This window comes from Phalacrocorax carbo, chromosome 9 (assembly GCF_963921805.1).
Source record: "Phalacrocorax carbo chromosome 9, bPhaCar2.1, whole genome shotgun sequence".
In the NCBI taxonomy this organism is placed as follows: Eukaryota; Metazoa; Chordata; class Aves; order Suliformes; family Phalacrocoracidae; genus Phalacrocorax; species Phalacrocorax carbo.
In genome coordinates this window covers 27,328,573-27,351,165 of record NC_087521.1, presented here as the reverse complement: position 1 = coordinate 27,351,165, position 22,593 = coordinate 27,328,573, and the positions used below count along the sequence as shown (strand labels likewise).

Below are 22,593 nucleotides of genomic sequence, written 5' to 3'. Positions count from 1 at the left end.
GTAGAAAGCAGTGTGTATAATACTAATGTTCTCCTCCATACAACCAAGTATTGGTTTCCTTTTCTACCAAGATTAAATGACTGGCAATGCATCTGTTTTACTGCTCAGCAACTAAAGTCGTTACCAATCATAGGTTAAAAGAACTCTTGTCCAAAGGGGGCACATTTAATTACAACAGTTATCTAAGATACTATTCTATATGAAATAAAATCTTAAATTTTTATTAAAAAAGAGGAAGTAATCACACTGAAAAGAAGATTATTCTAAATTGATCGTATATATATACACTCACAAATCGTACTTGTTCCTTTGGCCACGTTGTATTACTTGTAGCTAGCTATCGCGGCAGTTGTCCGTCTGGGGCAAACTGAGGCATTTTTGTCATTATACACTAATAAGGTTGGTGGAGACATCATGCTCTGACCCAAGTTCAGATACAGCATAGTGAATCACATGTTATTTAGGAGCTCTGGCTTTGTGGTAAAAAATGTGACAGTTGTGATCCCTTCTATTTAATGTAAAACAAGACACAGCTTTTGATAGTTTTCTCAGTTGTGTTTAGGTTGGGAAATATTTTCGATATTCTTGGAATAAAAAATAATTTATAATCACCATGTAGATTTCCTTTAAGGCCAATGGCAACTTTTATTTACATAGTTTAACAGATTCAAGCAATCGTTACATTAGCCATTCAGATTCTGAACATCACTATAAACAACAAGTTTAGAGCAGGCCTAGCTAGTGTTGCATTCTTGATGGAGCTGTGATCGCTAATTTCCGACATTTTTCTTTTTCCAACGAAGCCACTTCAGAGCTCTTGCCAGTGCTACTTGTCCCATGAGGAATGTGATAGTAAAGTTACGTTTATACCAATCTCTAGGATTCCAAAGCCAGGAAAATAATCAGCAGACAGAATAAGAACAGGAAAAAGGTACATGATTATATTAAAATATCCTTTGGCATTGACAAATGACAATTCAGTGACAGCGTGCTTTTCCATTCTTTGTGGCAACACTTTTCCTGCCTAATTAGAGTTAAATAACCTATGAAGAGGTCCATGAGAGTATCCATGTCCATGGACAGATTACATGTAAACTACAGGACTACAACCATTGACAGCTTAACTGTAAAAAAGTTAAGGGACGGGCAGTTTTATGACCAACTGTATTTGGAAGCAGGTAAGATAAAGCAATTGTAACCATATCTCATGTTTCAGAAGTAAAGCTGATCATCAAGCTATGTAGAGGAATGTTTTGCCAGTGCTGTGCTATGGGTAGGATTTGTTTGCGCACGTATGAAGATGCGCCTGTTGGAAAGTTGGTCACCTATAAAGGGGGGGGAATGGCACTCCAAAGAATAATTATCTAACCCCATATAGGAAACCTCAGGTTTCTAAAGCAGTACCCTTTAAAGATGATGCCTTTAATATTGCCAAAGTTAGTGTTTATATCTTTAAATAGTTTTTATACAGTATGCATGACTTCTGGAGCCAATTCAAGATATAGATGAGATAGAGGTCAAAAAGGGCTGATATAGACTGAGAACTTGCTTCAAATTCTTGCCCATTACAAACTAATTTAGTAATTTCCTTCTAGCTTCCAACAAGGATCACTCCACCATTTTGTAAAGTGCTGCACAAGAAGCAACAGAATATGCTTATTGTAGAACTAGCAGGGGATATTAAACACTGGGATTTAGGTCTTGAGATCTCTGTGGGAAACCTTGCATGTACAGATCTAACATAAACCTGAGATACTAACCTCTCAGTAAGGATAGCAGCCAAAATCAAGCTGACAAGCAGCACTGAGCTACCTCTTCAAATGTCATGGTTAAACAAAATATCATGCTAACATGGCTACTGTTCCTTTTCCCCTTTCATGTCCTTATTTCCTACATGCTTCTTAAATCTTTCTTCCTAAACTAGACTATATTTCCAGTCTAAGTACCCTGAACTAAATATTCAAGGCATCTATGCACAGTCATTGCTTCTATTTTAACTAAATTTTAGAAGTTGCAACCCTTCAGTGGCCTCAGTTTTCAGGCCAGCTGGCAACACTGCAAAAGAGCATACAGCTGAATCCATAAACAGGTTTTTATCAATGTGACCCCTCAAAATCAGAACGCCTGTAAAACGCTCCACTGCTTTCAGGGCTGTGCAGTTCCGCTTTGAAACTACAATGATGCAGCTACACTACTCCATTTTAGAGGCAGCAACAAGGAAGGTCATGCTTAGGCACAAACCCTGAACTCTTACTGTGAAGACAGGATACTACCCAGAGGTCCTTACAACAATGGTACCTGGTGACCAGTTCTAAGGTAAATTATTCCCTTTCTCACTCATTAGTTGTAGGCAATTTGAGCACAATCCTTTTTAGTAAAAGAATTTTTTACTTTCCATCTTTTGTGCTGCTGCTTAGGTTTTCCGTGGGGTTTCCTCTTTGCGCCCCCCCATGGGCAAGGTAAGAAGTGCACATTTGTTTTAAAAAGTTATTACAGTAAAATTGTTCTTACAGTATAGTATGTTATGGTACATGCACAATACGTACAAAGAACCCTAAACCACAGTTTGGTATAGATCAGCTATAGCCATGGTAGAATTCTCACTAGCATCACACTATTAGGAACCCAATAACACTTGACACCTTTGAGCCCAATAATCTTCAATCCAAGACAGAGAAGAAACTGAAGGTGTTGTTTCCTATTTAGTGGACAGTGCTGCTGTAACTGGATTAAGCACTGTCCTCCTCCATCTTCCCATTCCTTCCTCATTTCTAGCCCTCTACCAAGTGTGCACAGCTACCTGCAGGGTAACGTGTGTTTACAAGTTGTTTTTCAGTTGTTGCAGATCCCCAACCCAGTTTATCAAGTTGCTGTACAAACATTAACACTGGAACAATGCAGCAGATGTTGCAAAGAGGCACGGTAGATGTGGGCTTACCCAGTTGCAGCTGAGGTTCTACACAGGACGAGTTCAGGCAACCATTTACTAATGCTTCACCACACAAAACCCCCTCAAACTCAAGGCTAACCACTCATTTTTACTATATGCTTGCAAAATAATAAAACCAAGAATACTAAATATTATTCTCATTAAAAAATTTTCCTTTGAGATTAATCACGTTTAGTAGCCCTTATCCAAAAGTCAACTAGAATCTGTTCTATAGAAATTTTAACTGTTTTATTCACATATTTCTCAGTTTCAATTAGCAGCATGAAAAGACCCATGCCATAAAAGTTGAGTGCCTGACCTTGTCTCTCTGAATCTCAGACAAGATTAATCTCTCCAGTTAAATCAACAATAAGCAGAACTCAAACGATAATGCAAATTTCTGTCAAATGCTAATAATAGCATTTAAAAAATAATTTTCTAAAATAATATAGTTATTTTAAGTTTTAAGTGCTATTTTACCAATTATAAACTGTGCAAATTTTAAATTTGATCTTATGCCTTTCACTTAGACTGTAACATATAAAAGCCAACATAAATACCTTCTACATACCTGTTATACTGCATATGCTTTCTAAAATTTTTACTTAGAAAGTCCTTGTAAAAATCAGCCATTTCTTCTGCATTCAGTGTTGCTTTTTCACCTGAAAATAAGTTTTAGCATAACAACGTCAAGATAATTCTTTGGATTAAAACACTGGGTTCAGATGCAGGAGAGCTAGGTCTGACTCCTTGTTCCTACAAGCTTCCTGTATAACCTGGAACAAGTTAACATGCTTTTATCTTCCAACTTTTTAAAACTTACCTAGGGAGCACAGATTAAAAATACTGATCATCTTCAAGCTGGCGTAACTCTTAAGCCCTTATTACTTCTGTAAGTGACTATGTTTATCAGGTCTTTGATGATTTAGGGAACTAGTGGACCCCATGAAAAACTCCATAGGTCTAGGATTATCTATCCTTTGAGTAAAGTTAGTCTCTCATGGGGCTGAAGTCTAAACAGCACCAGTAAGAGCACTTAGTAACTTAAATTCCTCCCCTAAAGCAAGTCAATAAATATAGAAAGAACACTATCTGTGACCAACATATTTTCATATGTACACTTTTTTTCTGCTGCTGTTGATAAATTTCAAGTAACTTATACCAAAGAGTACATGTTCTATCGGATTTATTAACTATATCGTAGACAATTCTTTTGAAGAAGCAAATACAAAAGATGACTTTGAATATGCCACTCTTATAAGCAGAATATAAGAGGAGATGGATTCTCTCCACAGAACATGAAAGGAAAACCTGTGGCTACAGGACAGATATAGAATCCTGCGAACCAGCAAATATTCTCAACTCCACCACATAATTCCTATGAAAATTTTCTGGCACTTCCAGTGTTTCTAAAACAAGGGTCAAATCTGGATGTCCCAGGTTATATGGATATGATGAAGGAGATGAAATGGTGATATTCAACTTGTTACCATTCCAAAATGCATTTTAAAACTCTTGAAACTGATCATAGAAATATAAAACTACTGATCAGTTCTACTTGTCATTATTTAGACATCTAATATATTACAATGGATTAACATACTACGGGATAAATTCACTCTGAGACTATTTGAAGGCTGCCTACTTAACACCTATAGTATGTTTTTTCATACTGGTATCAGCAGAACTGACTATAGATTCACTTACATAAAAAAGTAAGCTTTGTTCCAACTGTTCACATATATTATTACTCTTATTTATATATACACACACAGCTGTATTATAGAACAGAGTTAATCCAACACATGCAGCCAACATAATTTTATTTCCAAGGGATGTACATGCTTACTATTTGCTCTTTTATTTCTAGGGTATAAAAAAACCCAACCCAAAACAAAACCGAAAATAGCAACACAAAAGAAGCATTTTCTAAACAACACAGGACAATTGAAATTATTTCTCAATCACACACTGATCACCAGGATACAAACAGAACAGAAAAATAATGGTCTGTGATATACAGAATGTCAGAGGAGATGCTTTACTAAACTCAAACAGATCATTATTCTATGAACAAAGTGTTCAACCTACAATGTTCAATACTACAATGGCCAATTCACTGTTATTATGAAGACATCTTGTTTTCAGTTTCACATAATCAGTTAGAGAGGCAACTATTTTAACGCAGCTGTGCTCAGGCAAAGACAGGCAGATAGCAGCTGCTGTCCCCTTGGAAGCTGTCTTATTTCTCCCTCAAGGAAAAATATTGTATTCATTGTATATGTTATGGACCTGAAGCCAAGGAGTGTGAATTTATTCACCCAACCATAACATGCACTTGAGGCAAATGGTCTATATGTTTAGCTCAGCCAGCTCACTGGGTTAGGAGCTATGAAAGGGAAAAGCCCCCTCCTCCTTAGACTACAGAATGATTACACTACTTGGCTAGGATTTCAGTGCATTCCCTCCAGCTGCAGGGAAGAAATTAGGGGAAGAAGAGTGCAACAGATGATCTGACCCCCACATGCACATCTCTGAAGACCTCCTCCCCTCTTTTTTTATCATGCTCCTGAAAACACTTCCAAACCCTACCCTCAAGATTTTCTTGTGACAGAACACAAAGAGCATAAACTAACAAAACTCAAAGTTAAACCGAATTCAGCGTGCATCCTAAACTGTAAACAAAGATCTCACTAACCTGTTTCATCTCTCATTTCCAGACCCTTGGCTTTCAGTCTTGAATAAATAAATTCTTCTTTTTCCTAAAACATGTTTTACCACATTAGAACCTGATGTATTCAGTCCTTGAAGTTAACCATTGTTTTTAATCGCTAGCGGTGTAGTGCTAATACCCTCTGAAATAACAAGCAATACCCATTTTACTTGGAAACATCAACAAAACATTTTCCTGAATCCAGTGAGTTAGTTAAACTGGTAACTTTGTCACTTAGATCCTGCTACCTGCATGCATGAATTAATTCATGCCAGTGTTCTCCTGAAACACATAAAACTTATTTGTGGAGTAAAGTTGCAGCTGAGCTTCAGTGTTGTTTGACAGGATCCAATCCTTCAGTGTATAAGATAAACTATGAAGATGTCCTGTATTGTGCGACTGAGAATTTGAGCATTGAGAAAAACATGCAGCCTTAAAGAATTTAAGTTACTTAGATGGACACAGAATAATTACTTGCACATAAATTTTTCAAACTTAAAAACCTGTTCTATGGAATTAAAAGACAAGTTTTGGGTTTTTTTCTCCGAGATCTTTGGAAGTTTTGTGAAGATAATGATGATCAAAGGTCATCATGAATGATGGTGAATTACTGAACCATTACTGTTCTTCCAACAAAACTCAGTGTCTCCTAACCGATGCCGCAGTCAGGAAAGAAAACAGATCACGACTGTACAGTTCCCACGTTTAGCCTTGTTGGAACACACTGCCAGCGAAACAGGGCATGCCCCTCATTCACCCTTGGTGATTATACCTGATTACTCTCACTTAGTACAGAGCAAGACGACCTGCAGAATCATTTTCAATAGCTGCTGTAGTCATAGGTGGGTCTTGCATGTAGGGTGACTACAACTTTATATTTTCAGTGCAAGACAAGATAAAGGCAAATATTATTATATGCTACTTAACAGCAATAAAATACGTAGGCTGTTTAGTTTTGTACATAATTTTAAACAAAGACAAAAATGTAATTTCTACAAAGACACGTGTAGTAAAAGAAACGGAATCCGTCACCAGTCAGTAATGGCAAGCAGAGCTGAACCCTACCTCACGGAGACCAAACCCCCCGATTTCGGGTGGGCGGGCGGGAGCCGAGCGGCACCGGGCGTGGCAGCAGGCTCACCTGGCGGAAGGCGCAGTTGTGCCGCGCCCAGAAGCGCTGGTTGCAGGCCTGGGCCTCCTGCCGCGCCTCCCGCAGCCGCCGCTCCAGGGGCGACTCCTCGGGGGGCACGTAGAAGATGACCGGCCGCAGGTTGGAGTGCTTGTCGGGGGGGCCGATCCAGTCACTACGGGAGTGCGCGGGGGGTCTGAAACCCAGGCCCTTGAAAATACAGGCAGAATTCATTATGATCACTTTAGCAGAATTTTTGAAGAACATCCTGGTTTGAAATAAACTCCAAAAGTCCTCACAACCCTAAAATATAAGCATAACAAGTTCAGAAGTTATGCGCATTTGTTTACCCTGACTGAAAACGATGTGATACATTTAAAATTTACTTTTATTTAGAAACGCACTACAGAGTAGACACCTTTGACTCTTTTCCAACAGACATGAACGATTACTTTTTTTTAAAGCAACTTTTCCCGTTTTTGTATCACTTCAAATATTTGATTGTATCAGTTAAAATCCTTGACAGCAAGAGCTAGCAAGCGTGTAAGTCTTCCTCGGCGCCGCTTTCTTCGTGCATCCTTGTGAGCAGGCACAAGCGTGCGGCTTTTCGGGCCGGGCTTAGGAAGAACCGGCTCTAGCCGTCCGTAGCTCACCGCTCCCGTCTGCGAAAGCCCTTGGCTCCCCTCCGCGCCCACCCGCGCGCCGCGGGGAGCCCCACGCCGTGTTTACAAACACTGGGGGCGCTGGAAAGCACTTAATCAACGAGAGGCCGGGGTACACGCAGGCTGTTACCGGGAGGCGCCCGCCCGGCGGCGGTGCGGCGGGGGCAGGCAGGGCGGCTGCCCCCGATCCCCCCTCAGGGCCGGAGGACCCCGAGGACGACCCCGCGGCAGGCCGGCCCCGGGACGTTGCATCCGCCCACCCCCCTCGCGCCCTCCACCCGGATTTACCGCGCTCTCCTGCTGTTCCCCGCGCCCAGCCACGGGGCCGTCGCCGGCTGAGGAGGAGGAAGAGGAGAGGAGGCGTCGGTGGCGGTAGCAGCCGCCACCCCCCCGCAGCACCCGGCCCGCCACCGCCATCTCCCGTCTCCAGCCGGCGACTGGCGCTTTACGGCGGTGTCGCAACGGCGAGGCCGGCCGGGGGCGGGGCCGGGGAAGGGCCCGCGTCCCTCGGCCGCGCCGTTGCCACCGCTCCCGCCTCCCGCCGCCTCCCGGGCGCGGGGCGGGGTTCCGGGCGTTCGCTGCCGCTCGGCCCGTGGCGCAGCGCCGGGCTGCGCAGCGGGTCCCGCGGCCGGGGCGGCCGGAGGGTGAGGCGGGGCGCCGGGGGGCAGCGTTACGGGTGGGGGTGCTGAGGGGGGTTCGCTCAGGCGGCGCCGGGGGCCGCGGCGGCGGCGGCGCTCCCTCCGGGGCGGCCCGCTGTCCTCGCCTCTCCCCGCCTCCTCGGGCCCCGTCGCCGCGGGGGGGGGGGGGGGTGCGGAATGGGGAATTGGGTGCGTGGGGGCCGGCAGGTGCGGAGGGCGTCGCGCCGTCCGTGGGGCCCGCGCGGGGGAAGGCGCCCCCGGCCCGGGGCTGTGGCACCCGAAGGCCGCCGGGCTGTGCCGCTGCTTTTCCCCCGGGTCGCGGGTGTCCGGCTGGTCCTGCGGTGCCTTCAGCTGCCGAGCAGGTGGGGAAGGCAGGGCTGGAGGTCGTGGGAAACGCCGAGAGCCGGTCGTGTGGTAACTAAAGCATCACCCCAGCAGCCCGAGTGGGAGAAAGAGGCATGAAACGAGAGGAACGGTTCTGAAATGTCAGCCGAGTGGTTTACTCCTGTTGCTAGCGATATTTAAAATAGCTAATGCTGAAGTGCTTCAGGGTGTCCTGAAAGTTGTGACATGTGCTTGCATAGTGCTTTATTAATTGCATGTCTTGTTCTCACTTTCCTTGTAGTTCATCTGAAACTGGACGAAAGAAGAGAATGGATATGGGTAACCAACACCCATCCATAAAACGGTTGCACGAAATACAGAAGGAAGTCAAAGAGATTGAACAGCAAGTGGTTGTCTTCAGTGGTCTGTCTACTGATCGAGATTACAAGAAATTAGAAAGGAGCCTTACTAAACAGCTTTTTGAAATAGATTCTGTAGACACTGAAGGGAAGGGGGATATTCAGCAAGCCAGAAAGCGAGCTGCTCAGGAAACGGAGAGGCTGCTTAAGGAACTGGAACAAAATGCAAACCATCCACGCAGACTGGAAATAGAGGCTATATTCAAGGAGGCACAGTCACTTGTGGAACGTGAGATTACACCATTTTACAAAGGAGGTAACTGTATAAGTGACGAATTTGAAGAAGGTATTCAGGACATCGTGCTGAGGCTTACCCAGGTGAAAACTGGAGGGAAAGTTTCTTTACGCAAAGCAAGATATCGTACTCTGACAAAAGTATGTGCTGTTCAGGAGATCATAGAAAGCTGTGTAAAGCAACAGCTGTCCCTGCCACTCTCTAATGATGCACATCCTTCTGTCTCCAAAATTAACTCTGTGATGTGTGATGTGAACAAAGCAAGAGGAACTCTCATTGCGCTTCTAATGGGAGTGAGTAGTAATGATACCTGCAGGCATCTGTCCTGTGTGCTTACAGGCCTCATTGCCGATTTGGATGCTTTAGATGTCTGTGGTCGCACGGAAATAAGAAATTACAGAAAGGAAGTAGTGGAAGAGATCAATAAATTGCAGAAATACCTGGACTTGGAAGAAGAAGCAAATTCTACTCACGCTTATGATTTGGCACAAAATCAGTCCATTCTAAAAATAGAAGAGATCCGCAAGAAAATGAAGGAAGTTAATTCTTTGCTTCTAAAAACAGAGAATGCTTCTGATTTGTATTTGGGATCCAAAGCAGAATTGCAGGGATTAATTGCCCACTTAGATGAGGTCAGTCCAGGAAAAAACCCCTGTATTAGAGAAGCCAGGAGAAGAGCAGTAATAGAAGTTCAAACTCTTATAACGTATATTGATTTGAAGGAAGCTCTTGAAAAAAGGCAAATGTATCCTGAGCAAACTGCTGCTGAGCATCAGACCCATAAGGCAGTTTGGACTGTTCTTGGAAACTTGTCTCAAATTCAGCAGGAGGTGATTTCATTTGATGGAAACAGAACGGATAAAAATTACATGAGATTGGAGGAACTTCTTACGAAACAACTTCTAGCACTTGATGCTGTTGATCCACAAGGTGATGAGCGGTGTAAGGCTGCCAGAAAGCAGGCAGTAAAGCTTGCGCAAAATATTCTTTACTATCTGGACATGAAGACAGATGAATGGGAGTACTGAAACAGCCGTGGCCGAATGTAGAGGAACATTTTTTCCTTTGGCACTTTATGCGGATGATTGGCAGCACACAATAAGAGTGGTGTGTTCTGTGCTTGCTTAAATCACAGAGATTGCATAACCAGTTGACTTGGCTATATGTCTGCTATCCCACGCAGTCACCCACTTGCCATGGCAACTGTCAGTACACCATCAGCAATTCTGGTCATTGCTATAAGCAAAGAAGTGTGATTCTCTGAAGGAATAGCTTAATACTTGATCAAATGGCTTCTTTTTTTTTCCTATTTTAATAACCTTGTGCAATGTTCAGCAAATGCAGATTTTTCAAAGATGCAGAAACTTTCTTATGGCACGGTACTGGCAAAACTGTTGAAAGAAGGCTGGACCTGAAAATTCAAGCATGAGGCTCCATCCAGCAACTTCACAGTGGTCCAGATATACTCCTAATGTGTTGTTATGACAGAAAATATTAAGGGCAAAAAACCTGCTGGCTTTTGGTTTGTACTTGATTTATTCCACCCATCACACCTTTCTGGGTGGTTAGATTTCTCAGTTAATGGAGCTATAATGCCAACTGCAAATTAGCATTTACATAGGCAAAGCCGATTATGTCTGTTTTGTGTAATACCTGAGCCCTCTGATCTGCAGAAACAGGTCTTCTGTTGGTAGAAACTCTTTCAAATGATTGCTTTAAGGTACTGAGACTTGGAGAGCAAAATCTGTACATACACACTGACCAGACAGATGGGATTTCAAGGATTTCACACTGCCATCGATAAACCCCTGAAAACTGCACTGAACTTTATTTAATGGCTGCTTAGGTGTCTTTTAAAAGAAGTCTGCTGTTAGGTCTGGTTTTTGCTTGTCTTTTCACATTTGGTGAAAACAAACAGAATTCACTTTGAAGTGAATGAGCATTTTGGAATTACTTTTGTAAAATGAGGTAGCTAGATATAAAGGTGTCCCTAATGATGTAAATCTCTGTTATATATTTCATACTGGTCAGGTGCGTCTTCAAGCATGTCTTGGAAAAGACTTGTGGCAAATGTCTCTCCTTACAACTCATCGCTTAATTCTTTTAGTAACTTTGTAAATATGCTTGCTTGTACTGTTGTATGCACCTACCTTTTTATTTGTGGCTGCTAGTGCCAATCACATTTCTACTATAGTGTGGTTTTTGGCATTTTTTTTTGAGAGCATGGCATTAAATGAATTAATTATAAAGATATATTTAGTTATGGATACTTTGCACTTAGCTCTTTCATGTTGAGTTAATGAATTATTGTTCTATAGATGATGATTTGCACCACTTTAAGGACTAAAAACCGTTTTGGATGCTAAAATAAATATTTTTAGATCTATTTTTGACTGATGAGAGAAGACAATACTGTCTGTGAGAGACAAGTGCCTTGATGACACCACTAACTTTCACCCTCATGTAGATATAGGAACTGTTTACTGGCAGCTTGATACATTTGTAGTCTTTGCAAACCGTATTTCTCACGTGTATGTAATACTATTATAATACTATAACATAGGTCAAATTAACATAATACAATAGGCGACAATTATAGAGTCCTGAGACTGAGTATCAAATATGGGAAATATGGATTCTGCTTAAAAATTAATGCATTGATGTGGAGATGGGGGACTGTGGGCAGGTCTTCTGTGCCTATTGCCACAAGGAGAGAATGTGTTTGCTCCATAACCTGCTTTGAGATGTTGATGAAAGGCTGTGTAACTTCAGAGTTTGAATATATTTTGTTTGTGATCGTATGGGTGATTGCTTTGCAATTTTACTTGCCAAAACCAATCTATTTTTTCAATTAAGTACAGTGCCTAAGGCACAATTTAGCGATGACAGAATGTTTGTTGGAGGATTCTCTCTGCTCCTTCAGAGGTATAACCGTGTTGAATTTATCTCTCTTTACCTTAAAAAAATCGTTTCCCCTAGTTAAAATTCCAATCTATATTTATATATTATTTGGCTAACACAGAATATTAATCATGTTATAAAAGTGAATTATTTTACTCATTTCAAGCTATCTACATGTTTGAACTGCAACTTCTGATTTACACTTACATTTTTAGGAAACAGATGAATTTGATAGTATAATGATATTATTAATTTTTCCTTGGTATTACTGTCAGGTTTGCAGCGGTTGCTTGTAGGTTGTTTAACAATTTAGTGTTGGTGTTCTTTGGAGGCTACATGTGTCTTTATAAATGTTTGAACCTCTTACGTAAAGATGAGTAAGTATAGTTTTCAGATCTGTTCTGTTTTAAATTTGTATGACTTTTAGCTTTTCTGAATGAATTGTTATGCCTGCGTCTCTAAGAAGGCAAATGTGTAGGCTAGTGTAATTTTGGCCGAGTAGAGTTCAGTAACAAGATATTTTGTGGATTAAGCTTTTTTCCATTGTTCTGTAATCTAATAAATTGACTATTTAAATTTTATGGTAAAGTCCTCATCTGGAATGGGATTAATTCACAGTTTTTGCATGGATGAAAATAATGAACTAAATATGCTTAACCAAAAAAACAATGCACAGATTTCTCAAAAATCTTGCTTTTGTGCTGAAGAATGTAATTTATCTGCTTTTTATGTCCAAAGATTGAGGGACGCACAGCTTTTCTTTCTGATTCGGCAGGCTAAAGTAATCAGCAAAATGTAAATGGACCAAACTGCAAAAGCCTGCATTTTAGTACCCTACTGAAATACAATAACTTTTCTGTGTGCTGTGTAATCTACCTTAGAGTGAAGTAAATGGTTGCATATTTGGGGGAGAGGTAATCCTACATCATGATTCCCATTTCTTAAATGTATTTCCTTTTAAACTTTTTTTTTCGTCATTTCAGTGTTTTTGTTGTTTACCGCTCGAAGTGGTTTTTCTATGGTAGCAGTTTTTTGTTACGTGACCAGGTTTTTGTTAAGTATCGTTCCTACTTTTTCAGTTGAACAGAAATTAGTGTACATGCTCCTTAGAGTGTATATGTCTTGATTTACTGCTGCATAGGATATGGCATTTGTATATACAAATTCAAGATTAAATATTGCAGTGTTATATTCTTGATTTTTAATAAAAATACATTACCACCTTTTACTAGGTATTCATTTGAATGTTATGCCCTGCTGCCTTTCTCTATTTATTTTTGAATGTGAGTTATCAGAATGTAAATTATTTTTGTCTTAGAAAAACTGTTTTTATTAAACATATAGACATAAATCTCTCTTTTTTTCCCCCTCCTTCTTTAAAAGTTTGCTTTTTCACTGCTGTATTTATGACAATAAAGTTACTTGCGTGGAAACCACTCCCACCTCTACTTGCTAAATCTGGCGCCTTTTGGTTTTCTCTGCATTCAACCTTGCGTTACAACCATTACATTACTTGTTGCTTGTGTTCCTTCTTCAGTGATACCTTTGTATGCTCCCGGGCTTCAGCTGGATGATTGCTGCAAAAATGCTTATGGCTGTTTAAGATCTTGCTGCTTTTCTGTTGAAGGATGTGGCCTTAACAGATGAGCTTGCGAAACTGATGGTATGAAACCTCTTCACGTGCAAAGTCAACGTGGATTAAAGCAACTTTAGTAGGAGTTAAACTAATCTGGTTTTAAACTGTGTAGATGAGGCATGTTCACATGATTATTCTGATGGCTCAGTATGTTTTCTCAAGATGTAGTGAGCCAAGTTATCATTCACTGCTGATGGAAATCAGAAAATCTACTTCTGCCCAGAAAGCCGCTGGCTTTGTGCAGTTTCTGCTGCTTGGCCAACTCCTATGAGCTGATTTAATCCCATAAAACAGGAGAAAAAAATAACAGAAACAGAGGAGGGAGTTTTCTGTGATTTTAGTGAGACAAATTGGCTTCTAGAAAAGCTTCATGTGGGCCAGAGCTACTGCAAAATGAATGGGTGGGTCTCGTGGACATGGGCTAGGGAGCAAATGTTAAGATTTTCAGTAGCAGTAAGTCATGAGATCAACCTTCTGCATAGTTAAATTTCTGGGGGAGAAAGAAGGAGAGAAGCTGGGACTATCAACTCCTGCAGACAAGTAGGAATTTGCTGCTTTAGTAATGCGATATGGCAAAGGCAATACAAATTAATCATGTATGGAAAATAAACCAGTTGCTTTCAGTTGCTCTTTTATGTTACATAGTAAGTGTTCATGCAATAAAAAGCACAAGTGGTCAGGTCGAAGCACTGGCCACAATCTGGAAGAGTCTTACCCAGAAAACATCGGGTAAGAAGAAGTTTTATAAAGGTTAAATGTTCCTATAGGTAATGAGTTCACTGTATCTTCTTTCTCTCTCTTTTAACGATATAGCTTATGTGAAGGAAATATATTCTTCAAAGACCAGTAAATCATCTGGGCAAGGGCCCTAGATGTTGCTCAGCTAGCTGCTGACCTGTTTACTTGTCAAGGAGAGAATTTATCCTGCTGAAATTATTTTTGTGTGTGTTTGGGACAGGCAGATTTTGGTGCTGAAACGGTTTGACTGGAGAAACTGTTTTATTTCCATATAGTTGTATCCTCTCCTTTGGAGAATTCTCAGCTGAGAACTTGAAGGAGTAGAAGGACTTCAGTACTGAAGTCATGGTTTGAAGGCCTGGGGGTTTAAGCCAGCTGCCAGCAGGAGACGTTTAAATGCCAGGATCTGGGAAAACATTCCTGCTGGAGTGAACTGTTAGCAAAGGCATGGCCAAATATTCAGAGCTGATGTTTTGAGCGAGCTCTGTGCCTGTTTCCCTGTTGCTTGTGAGCTTTCACTGAAAAATGGATTCTTGGGGGAATATTCCCTGAAATACTGACAGGCTTTTTGTTTTAGATCAAACCAAGAAATTCTGTTTAAAGCTTCTGCTGAGCCACAGTGGGGCATATGCTAGTTGTTCTGTGTGTTGACTGGTCTGGATAGCATTCTGTTTTGCTACATGAAAGAATAATGTACATGATGCTTTCAGTTATATTAGTAGGCATGTCCACGTCAGCTGAAAGCTGATCTTTAACTGAAGAAGCTGAGGATGAGGTATGCTTTTGTTGAAGGCTTTGCACAACGCTTATCCTTTCTCTCTGCAGCATTTGGTTCTGGAGACTGCCAAAGAGATGAATGCATGAGTTGCACTACTTGTCAACTCAGAAATAATGAGGACCCTTTCTAAACCTGCAGACTCTTCCTACAGGACATAAATTGTAGCAGAGTTTGCCATTAGAAATGGAAAAGTACAATGAGTTTCTTAATTGGGCCATTTCTCCTCAATTAGTTTTGCCAGAGAAACTTCTGCACCACAGGAGTTCCTTGTGAAACCTGTATTTCAGGCAGCTAGTCAAAAGCATCTCATGAGGGAAGAAACAATGATGCACTGCAATGTCCTTAATATGGTCCTGTCTTATTTAGCTCCCCAATTGTATCGACTCTGGAACAGATGCCAAAAATAAAATCTGTGATTGTGACCACCAAGACGTCTATAAGCCAAATCAAAAACCCAAAGAAGCAGAAAGACAAGAGAGGCTGGAGGAAAACAAAACAAAAAACTAGTAAAGTTGTCAGGCTATTGTTTGACTGACTTCTTTTCGTTTTACAACCTAAGAAAAGCAAGCAAAGCAAAGCTCCCTTTTACCTTGCTGCAGTTATACCTAGTCTACACCCTGCAGTTCACCATTGTTTTCCACCCGAAGTGCTCCTCCTGGGCACAGTCCAGCCTCTAGCTGATGGGAGATAGCCTTGGTGCGCCCTTGGGCAAGATGGTGCCACCCATCTCTAGGGATGCCATAATTATCCTCATTCTCTCTGAAATGTCTGGTTGTGGCGACTCTTAGCGTGCAGTTGGAATATCAGTGTGGCTTCAGAAGACAATCTGCAACATGAAAGCTATATCCTGTAATAAACTGATCATTGGAAGGGATAGTATAAAGAATGGTAGCAAGTCTGAGTAAGATATCATTTGTGTAACTGTTTATGCTGAATTTCTTCATTTTTTAAAAGAAAATTCTTCATAACATTGTTTTATTGTAATCAATCTGTAGCTTATGATCAAATGCCTACTTTTCACCTTCCAGGTGCCTCATGTTAATACCACATGAAAAGGAGGTTTGAAGTGCTCCACTATCTATGGATATTAATGAATGGCCTCTGCTTGCTTTCAGACATCTAGTAAAAGCCAGGTTTTCCAGAATACTGAGCATCCCAAAGTTCCCACTGTAACAAGTAAGGGTGTGTTTTGAAAAGAATCCCATCCATAGACCCACGCACACTGTCATGTCTTGTCTCAGACAACCACAGGATCATCTTTGCAGCTAATCAAGCTGCAACGTAAAGTGGATTTGCCTCATTCCTCCAGTGAAAGGTTGTTCCAAAGCATCATTCCTGTGAGGATTGAGTAACCTTCTAATTTCCAGCATAAACATATTCATGAGAAGCTTTTCTTCTCTGCTAGCGTGTAGTCTAGATTATATTTATAGGCCACAGTTGAATTGCCTCTCATCTCCTGTTTTGCTTGGCTAACAAGCAAATACACCCAAACAGGCTGAGCTCCTTTGAAAATCTCTGCTCTATGAATCCAAAGCAAATCCTTAATAGTCTTTTTCATTTTTTTTCAGGAGTTTTTACAGTTCCAAATGTATCTAAGGATAAAAATTCCAACCTGAAGTAGGAGTCAGTACAGAATCATTGTTCGATGCATTGTTTCAAAGGATGCCTAAAAAAATGAATATCACATCTGTAGCAATGCAATTGTAAAAACCTGAACTACATATTTTTAATACTTTCTTCATGGCATCATCTTCATGCCCAGCCTGCTTTGCCGTTCAGATATTCTAGTAATGGATAATTTTGAGTGACCTGCAGAAAAGCAGTGGAAATATTTTCAGCCTCTGCTATTTTTTGCATCAACAGTAGGTGTGGTGGTGTTTGAAGGAACCATGTGTGAGTGGTTTTTAGATCAGAAGCTGTTGCAGATCATTTCACTTGGCTGGAAGCATGAGTTTATTTAGGCAAGTCTAATAGTATCCAAACTAGATTAAAAGCTTCTCCAGGGAAAGTCGACCCCAATTCATGACTAAGATCTTTAAAATCATCAGTTAAAACACGAGACTGCTTATGAAGTGTGGCGTTGGTGCAGAAGGACATTTTACATTGATATAATATATATATGTGCTTTCAAATTTGAATTACTAGGAACGATAAACTCTTAAGAAAAAAAATAACCTACAAAACATCATGCTGAACATATATACACAAGCAAATATTCATATGGTGTGTGTGCTGTGGTTTCCAATCTTCTTCAAATAATAAACTCAAAAAAATATGGCAAATTAAAATCTACTGACAATGGTCATCTTTTGGGATCTTCTAAAAGTATGCCAGGTATCACTAAGAGTGTGCAGAATACTAGTTGTAAGGTGGCTCCCTGCAAGATTTAAATAAGTTTACAACATTGAGGACAAATAATCTTAAAAAAAACACCCAAGCTGAAATGCAGTAAAACCAGCGGCTGCTTTGGGAAGCCTCAGAACAGACTCATTCCAGCTCAGTGTTTTGGAACATTTCTCAGTATCCCTGTTTTCAGAGCAGAACCTGATTTATTGTCTCTTTTATTTCTACAGAGCTATTGCGTTTCTGACCTATTTTGTCTCTGTCTTTCGTTATAACCCTTTAATTCAGTTTTGTGGCAAATTTCTTCATTTCTGTTTCTGGTCTGTCTTGTTCTTCCCAAGCACAAGTTGCTTCCCAGGTTACTAATTCTTTTGTGGACACCATTTCCACCACTTCAGCAGTGGCTGAATTCTTTGTACTGGTAGAAACCTTACAGCTCATGTTCAGGGTGCATTTGTTAGTTGAGGTCTCTGGCAAAGATCAAGTTTACTCACTTGGTCAGACCTGGAGACCCCCCAAAAAATACATGCATGCCACATGAGCTCCTGTGCCATGGATCTCTGGCATCAAGGTTCTGGTAATTACAAAGAAACTGTTTAAACCAAGATACAAGGCTGCTGGGAGGGCTTTTATGAGCTTCATTCCTGGTAGGGAAAAAGAGGACATTAGGAAGTTGTAACAACAGATAAGAAAACATGAGAGAGTAGAAGAACAGCCAACACAGTGACTAATGAATACTACTGCTGATACACTCAACTGGTAGAAGGAGTTGGGGGACAAGATGGAGCATAGAATGGGGTGCCAGAAGCCAGCGTGACAGCAGGGCAGGGCAGGTCCAGTCCAGTGACAGTATCCAGGCTCTACCAGGAGTTCAGATTGCCAGACAAGTCTGGTGATGAGTCAGGTCTGAGGTTAAGCTGGGAACTCAGCCAGCAGGTTCGGGTCAGGGCCTCGATCAGTGAGTCGAATAATCAAGGATGATAATAGTCAAAGATTACAATGTTTTAGACAGGTTTTGCAAAGTAGTTGGGGCGTCACTGAAGAGTTGGTAATAGAAAATAATTAGGGATTGAGTTGGCACAAGGATAAATCGTGGGAAATCTGTTTTTGATCTCAGATCATAAGGCTGCATTGCTATAAATTCTGAGAGCTATTCAGCAAAGTCAGTTGCTGAATAACTCAAGGACCTGAGCAAGGAAGATGTCTGGACTTTCAGTAACTACACAATTTCTGACCGTATGATACAACAACAGCCACACACCAGCACATCTACCAATTCATGATGCAGTTGCATTCCCACTTGCTTACTATGGGATGACGCTATATAGGAAGATGCTACATGACTGATGACTAGCAGATGCCATATTTATATTTAATGCAGGGTCAATTGATCTTGACTCACAGAAATTGCACAGAACTTCACATGGAAATTTGAGAGGTTACTGCGGTATCGCGTTCAGCTTTGCCACTACCTCATGGAGAGCTTTCTGGAGTATTTCTACACAGCGATCCCTATGGTATAGCCACAAAGAAGATGAAGATGTTCCTGCAATGCACCAGAGGTGATATCTCCAGTACAGAAAGGGAAGCATCACTGTTATTGCACAGGGCAGTAGGGAAACCCTCTTTGAAATCTCATATGCACTTCTGGTCACTCCCGCCCAGGGAAGCTTAATGACTACGATAGGTGCAAAACAGACCAGGAGAATGAAGGAGCTGCTTTAGTGGAAGGCATTAAAAGCCCTGTTTTTGTAGCCCAGCAAAATGAAAGCTGAGAAAAAACATATGACTGCTCTCTCTAAATAGCAGGGTAAGTATCAAACATGAAAAAGCAATTATTTAAGCTAATGGATGGTGTGGGCAGAAATACAAGTGGATAGAAGTTAGCCAGGCTGGTGATAAACAGAAGAGACAATTTCTGAAGAAACTATATCAGATGTTGCCTTGACTTGGTTACCCCAAAGACACCTTTGAGTCCTTGAGTAGCTTCATTCTTAAGTCTTCTGTGGATGTGCTAGTACACGCCATGTATTTCTATTTAGCTTACTCTTTGTTGGAAATTAACGTACCATCCACTTTAGAGTAGCTGTAAGGTTCTGTTAAATACTTTGAGGCAAGCAGCCATGCTATGATGGTAATGAGGCTAAGCAAAGCCCTCCAGGTGCCCTCAAAACTTAGGAAATGTACTTGAACTTCGGAGAGGCACTTTAATTCAGCTGCCCAGGGCATGCAGGTTGTGATTACCCTTTTTAAAATAATGAATGAAAAGTTGTTCAATATTTCTTTTTAAGCTCCTTATTCAATATCTGGGTTCACATTTGTATTATTTCCCGCAAATAACATAAATCCTACTCTGATTATACCATTACAAATTTTGTCGCAGTCTCAGCAGATTTCACTGGCATTGATGAGTCTGGTTTCAGAGCACCCCAAGAGCTCAGGTTGTGCTATTGTTTCTTGTTCCTAACTGGCTTTGGAGACCAGCCCATGTGAGAGGCTGCACTATGCTTAGTACACAGGATGTTAAATCTGAGATGGGCACCTCTAACATGCCTTCACTGACTGTGTGGGAGCACACTTTTCAGGAGCCTACAGCCACCAGATGAAGGCACTTTTTAATAGGAAGCACAGAACGCAGACATCTGGAAGACACTAAGTCACAGAATCAACTTGGGAGGGACCTAAGGACATCATCTCATGAAAACCTTTGCATTTAGAGAGGATTAATATCAACAGATCACGAGTGACCAATATTTGTGTAACCTTCTCAGAGAATCCACATCCTTAGCAGGTAGCCTGTTCTATGTCTTTACTACTTCTATAGTTAGCAAGTTTTTTTTTCTAAAGCTTGACTCTTTTTTTCATCTAAAGATTTAAATAATGCTGATTTATTTTCTTCTTACTCCATCCCCATGAATCTGGAGAGCAATTAAGTAATGATTGGTAATAGATAACTAATCCCTTATTATTCACAGAAAATATCTGCTTCCTCAGCTCTCCTTTTAGCATTTGCTTTTATAGATTAAGCACCCAAACAGCTTCAGTCTTCTGTCACAGAATAACATCATACATTATTTAAATCCCTGTTGCTTAGGTGGCTCTCCCATAGATGCTCACCATGGGCCTATTTCTTGAAGTACTATTCCCAAAAATGGACACAGGACTACAGCCAGGGAGTCATTAGCATGGCATAATTGCCTCTCATATTTTAGGTATTACAGTCCTATAAATACAGCCAAGAACACCTTCCTTGCAAGAGCATCACACGGTTGACTCATGTTCAGCATATGATCCTGCATAAGCCCAAACCTGTCTGCTCTCACACATCAAGTGCAGGACTCATGCCACTGGCTTCTGCCTCTGGCCTGCCTGCAGCTGGGACGAGAGTATGTATTTACTGTGCCAGGCAGAACCTCCTGCCTGCACCATGGCTCCACATGCCAGCCACGTCTGGTTGCCACCATCTGTGATTCACTGACCAAGGCTGTGCCAACTGCTGGTCCTTTGAGAAGATGACCACTCCTGTTGCATCATGAAGCTGTGTCCACTGCACCATCATGTGAATATTTTACATGTCCAACTGCTGAAAATAGGAGTGCCTTCTGCTTTATGGCATGCTAATCTTCTCAAGCAACAAAAAGCACTCTTCCTCTGGGGTTTTATAGGCTTGTGTAGCTCATTGACAATGAACACATTCTCTTCCACGTAATCTGGATTAAGGTAGACAGTGCATTGTGTCACTCACTTATATTAGTGACTACCAGTCTGTATTTTAAGGTGAAGCTTTCTCTGTGTACTCTATATTTCTGATCTGTGCTCTACCTTGGAAGGGAATAATATTTCAAAATAAGAAGACAGATGTGGGTGGCAATCATTACCACAGGCCTGGGAAAATCTTGTTTTCATATCTGATCCTTGAGCTGCTGGTTCCCGGGTTAGTGATAAATCTTTCTATGTATTTGTTCAATACCCAGCACAGTGAGGTTTTAGACTGGTGACACTGGGGAGTAGGGTAGATGGCTGTGCATGACTTGAGTACCTGCCTCAGTCTGAACCCATGAACTGAACTGGAGTTTCCAACCTGACTTCACTGGCCCACTTTGGCTCCAGCACTGTGAAGATAAGCCACCACAGCCAACAGCAGAGCAACCTTCCCCAGGAGTAAAGCGGTTTGCAGATCACTGACTCTGTTTTTAACATGGTTTTTAAATGTAAATATTGAGATGTTAGCTTTGCTCTCTCCAAGGCCTTTCTGTGAGATATGCACCCTCTCGTACAAATACTGCACCACATTCCCTTGTGATTGCCAACCTTAGCTTAAACTCAGCCTCTCCCTCAGATGAAGTCACCCTTTAGGGAGAAGCTCTTTCCCCAGAGGGTCCCCACCTCCCGTGGGTATGCAACGCCATCAGCCCACCTGGAGAAACCAGCTCATGCATGAGTACAAGGCAGCCTGAGCCTTTTGTGCAACTGGTGTAGGTGAAAGCTGCCCTTTTCCTCATGTCAAAGGGTTAAACACTTCATTTCTTTTCAACAGGCACTTGGATAATTCCAGGCATTGTATAAGCTGCTGGGTGTGTTGGGAGTGTCTGTTTTCTTTGTGGACCACTGTTTTTTCCTTCAAGGCAATAGATCACTCTCTGCTGCAGGTTGTCTGATCTTTCCTCTTCCCTGTGGGTGGAAAAACCACTTTTGGCAGCACCTAGCAGTGTCCTGAGCCGCTCCTTGATTTTCTTTCTGATTTGATACTTGCTGTTACTTCTTAATCTAACCAGGATGGTTCTGCTTTGAAGCACGAAGCCACGTGCTCCCTTAGTTGCGGTGTTATTGCAATTTGATGGAAGTAGATTTCATTTAGGAAGGAAGGGGGAGGGACAGACCCAGCCTTCTATTTCTGTACACTGGTCCAGAACCTTGCTTTTCCCAGGATGTGAGCAATTACATTTCTTCTGTACTTACCTGTTTTGTCTGACATGCTCCTGTGCGTGGGTGCCAGATTTGTACTTGGTCCCCTAAATCTTGTGAGGGTCTTGAAAGAAACAGGGCACTACCTAATCTGCGGTTTTCTATATATAACTGGAGTGCATGACACACTTCCCAAAATAAGCTGCAGTACTTAGCGGCTGCTGTATTATCATGGGGTGCAGG

The 22,593-nt window shown here is 41.4% G+C and overlaps 2 protein-coding genes across 4 annotated transcripts; one reads left to right on the top strand and one right to left on the bottom strand.

Annotated features, from left to right (window-relative positions):
• Positions 1–616: 616 nt before the first annotated feature.
• LOC135315044 (cytochrome c oxidase assembly factor 8) lies at positions 617–7,855 on the bottom strand. 2 transcript variants are annotated; one of them, XM_064460848.1, is made up of 5 exons: positions 7,722–7,855; positions 6,784–6,981; positions 5,628–5,691; positions 3,501–3,591; positions 617–876 (listed from the first exon to the last, which is right to left on the bottom strand). In XM_064460848.1, exons 1-5 carry the CDS (start codon positions 7,848–7,850, stop codon positions 771–773), a joined length of 588 nt encoding a protein of 195 aa, XP_064316918.1. In that variant the 5' UTR covers positions 7,851–7,855; the 3' UTR covers positions 617–770. The 2 variants fall into 2 exon arrangements, with proteins under 2 accessions (XP_064316918.1, XP_064316917.1); XM_064460847.1 differs by having other exon boundaries at positions 6,784–7,074; positions 7,722–7,850.
• A 107-nt stretch (positions 7,856–7,962) lies between these two features.
• On the top strand, positions 7,963–13,178 carry BAG5 (BAG cochaperone 5). 2 transcript variants are annotated; one of them, XM_064460846.1, is made up of 2 exons: positions 7,963–8,077; positions 8,697–13,178. In XM_064460846.1, exon 2 carries the CDS (start codon positions 8,725–8,727, stop codon positions 10,075–10,077), a length of 1,353 nt encoding a protein of 450 aa, XP_064316916.1. In that variant the 5' UTR covers positions 7,963–8,077; positions 8,697–8,724; the 3' UTR covers positions 10,078–13,178. The 2 variants fall into 2 exon arrangements, with proteins under 2 accessions (XP_064316916.1, XP_064316915.1); XM_064460845.1 differs by lacking the exon at positions 7,963–8,077 and adding an exon at positions 8,269–8,433.
• Positions 13,179–22,593: the final 9,415 nt, after the last annotated feature.

Bases quoted from the DNA above. Each gene is read 5' to 3' on its own strand.
- BAG5 (XM_064460846.1), top strand. From the start codon at position 8,725: ATGGATATGGGTAACCAACACCCATCCATAAAACGGTTGCACGAAATA.
- LOC135315044 (XM_064460847.1), bottom strand. From the start codon at position 7,850: ATGGCGGTGGCGGGCCGGGTGCTGCGGGGGGGTGGCGGCTGCTACCGC. The intron at 7,075-7,721 runs GTAAATCCGGGT...CTTATATTTTAG, and splicing joins GGGAACAGCAGGAGAGCGCG to GGTTGTGAGGACTTTTGGAG. The intron at 5,692-6,783 runs GTGAGCCTGCTG...AACATGTTTTAG, and splicing joins ACAACTGCGCCTTCCGCCAG to GAAAAAGAAGAATTTATTTA.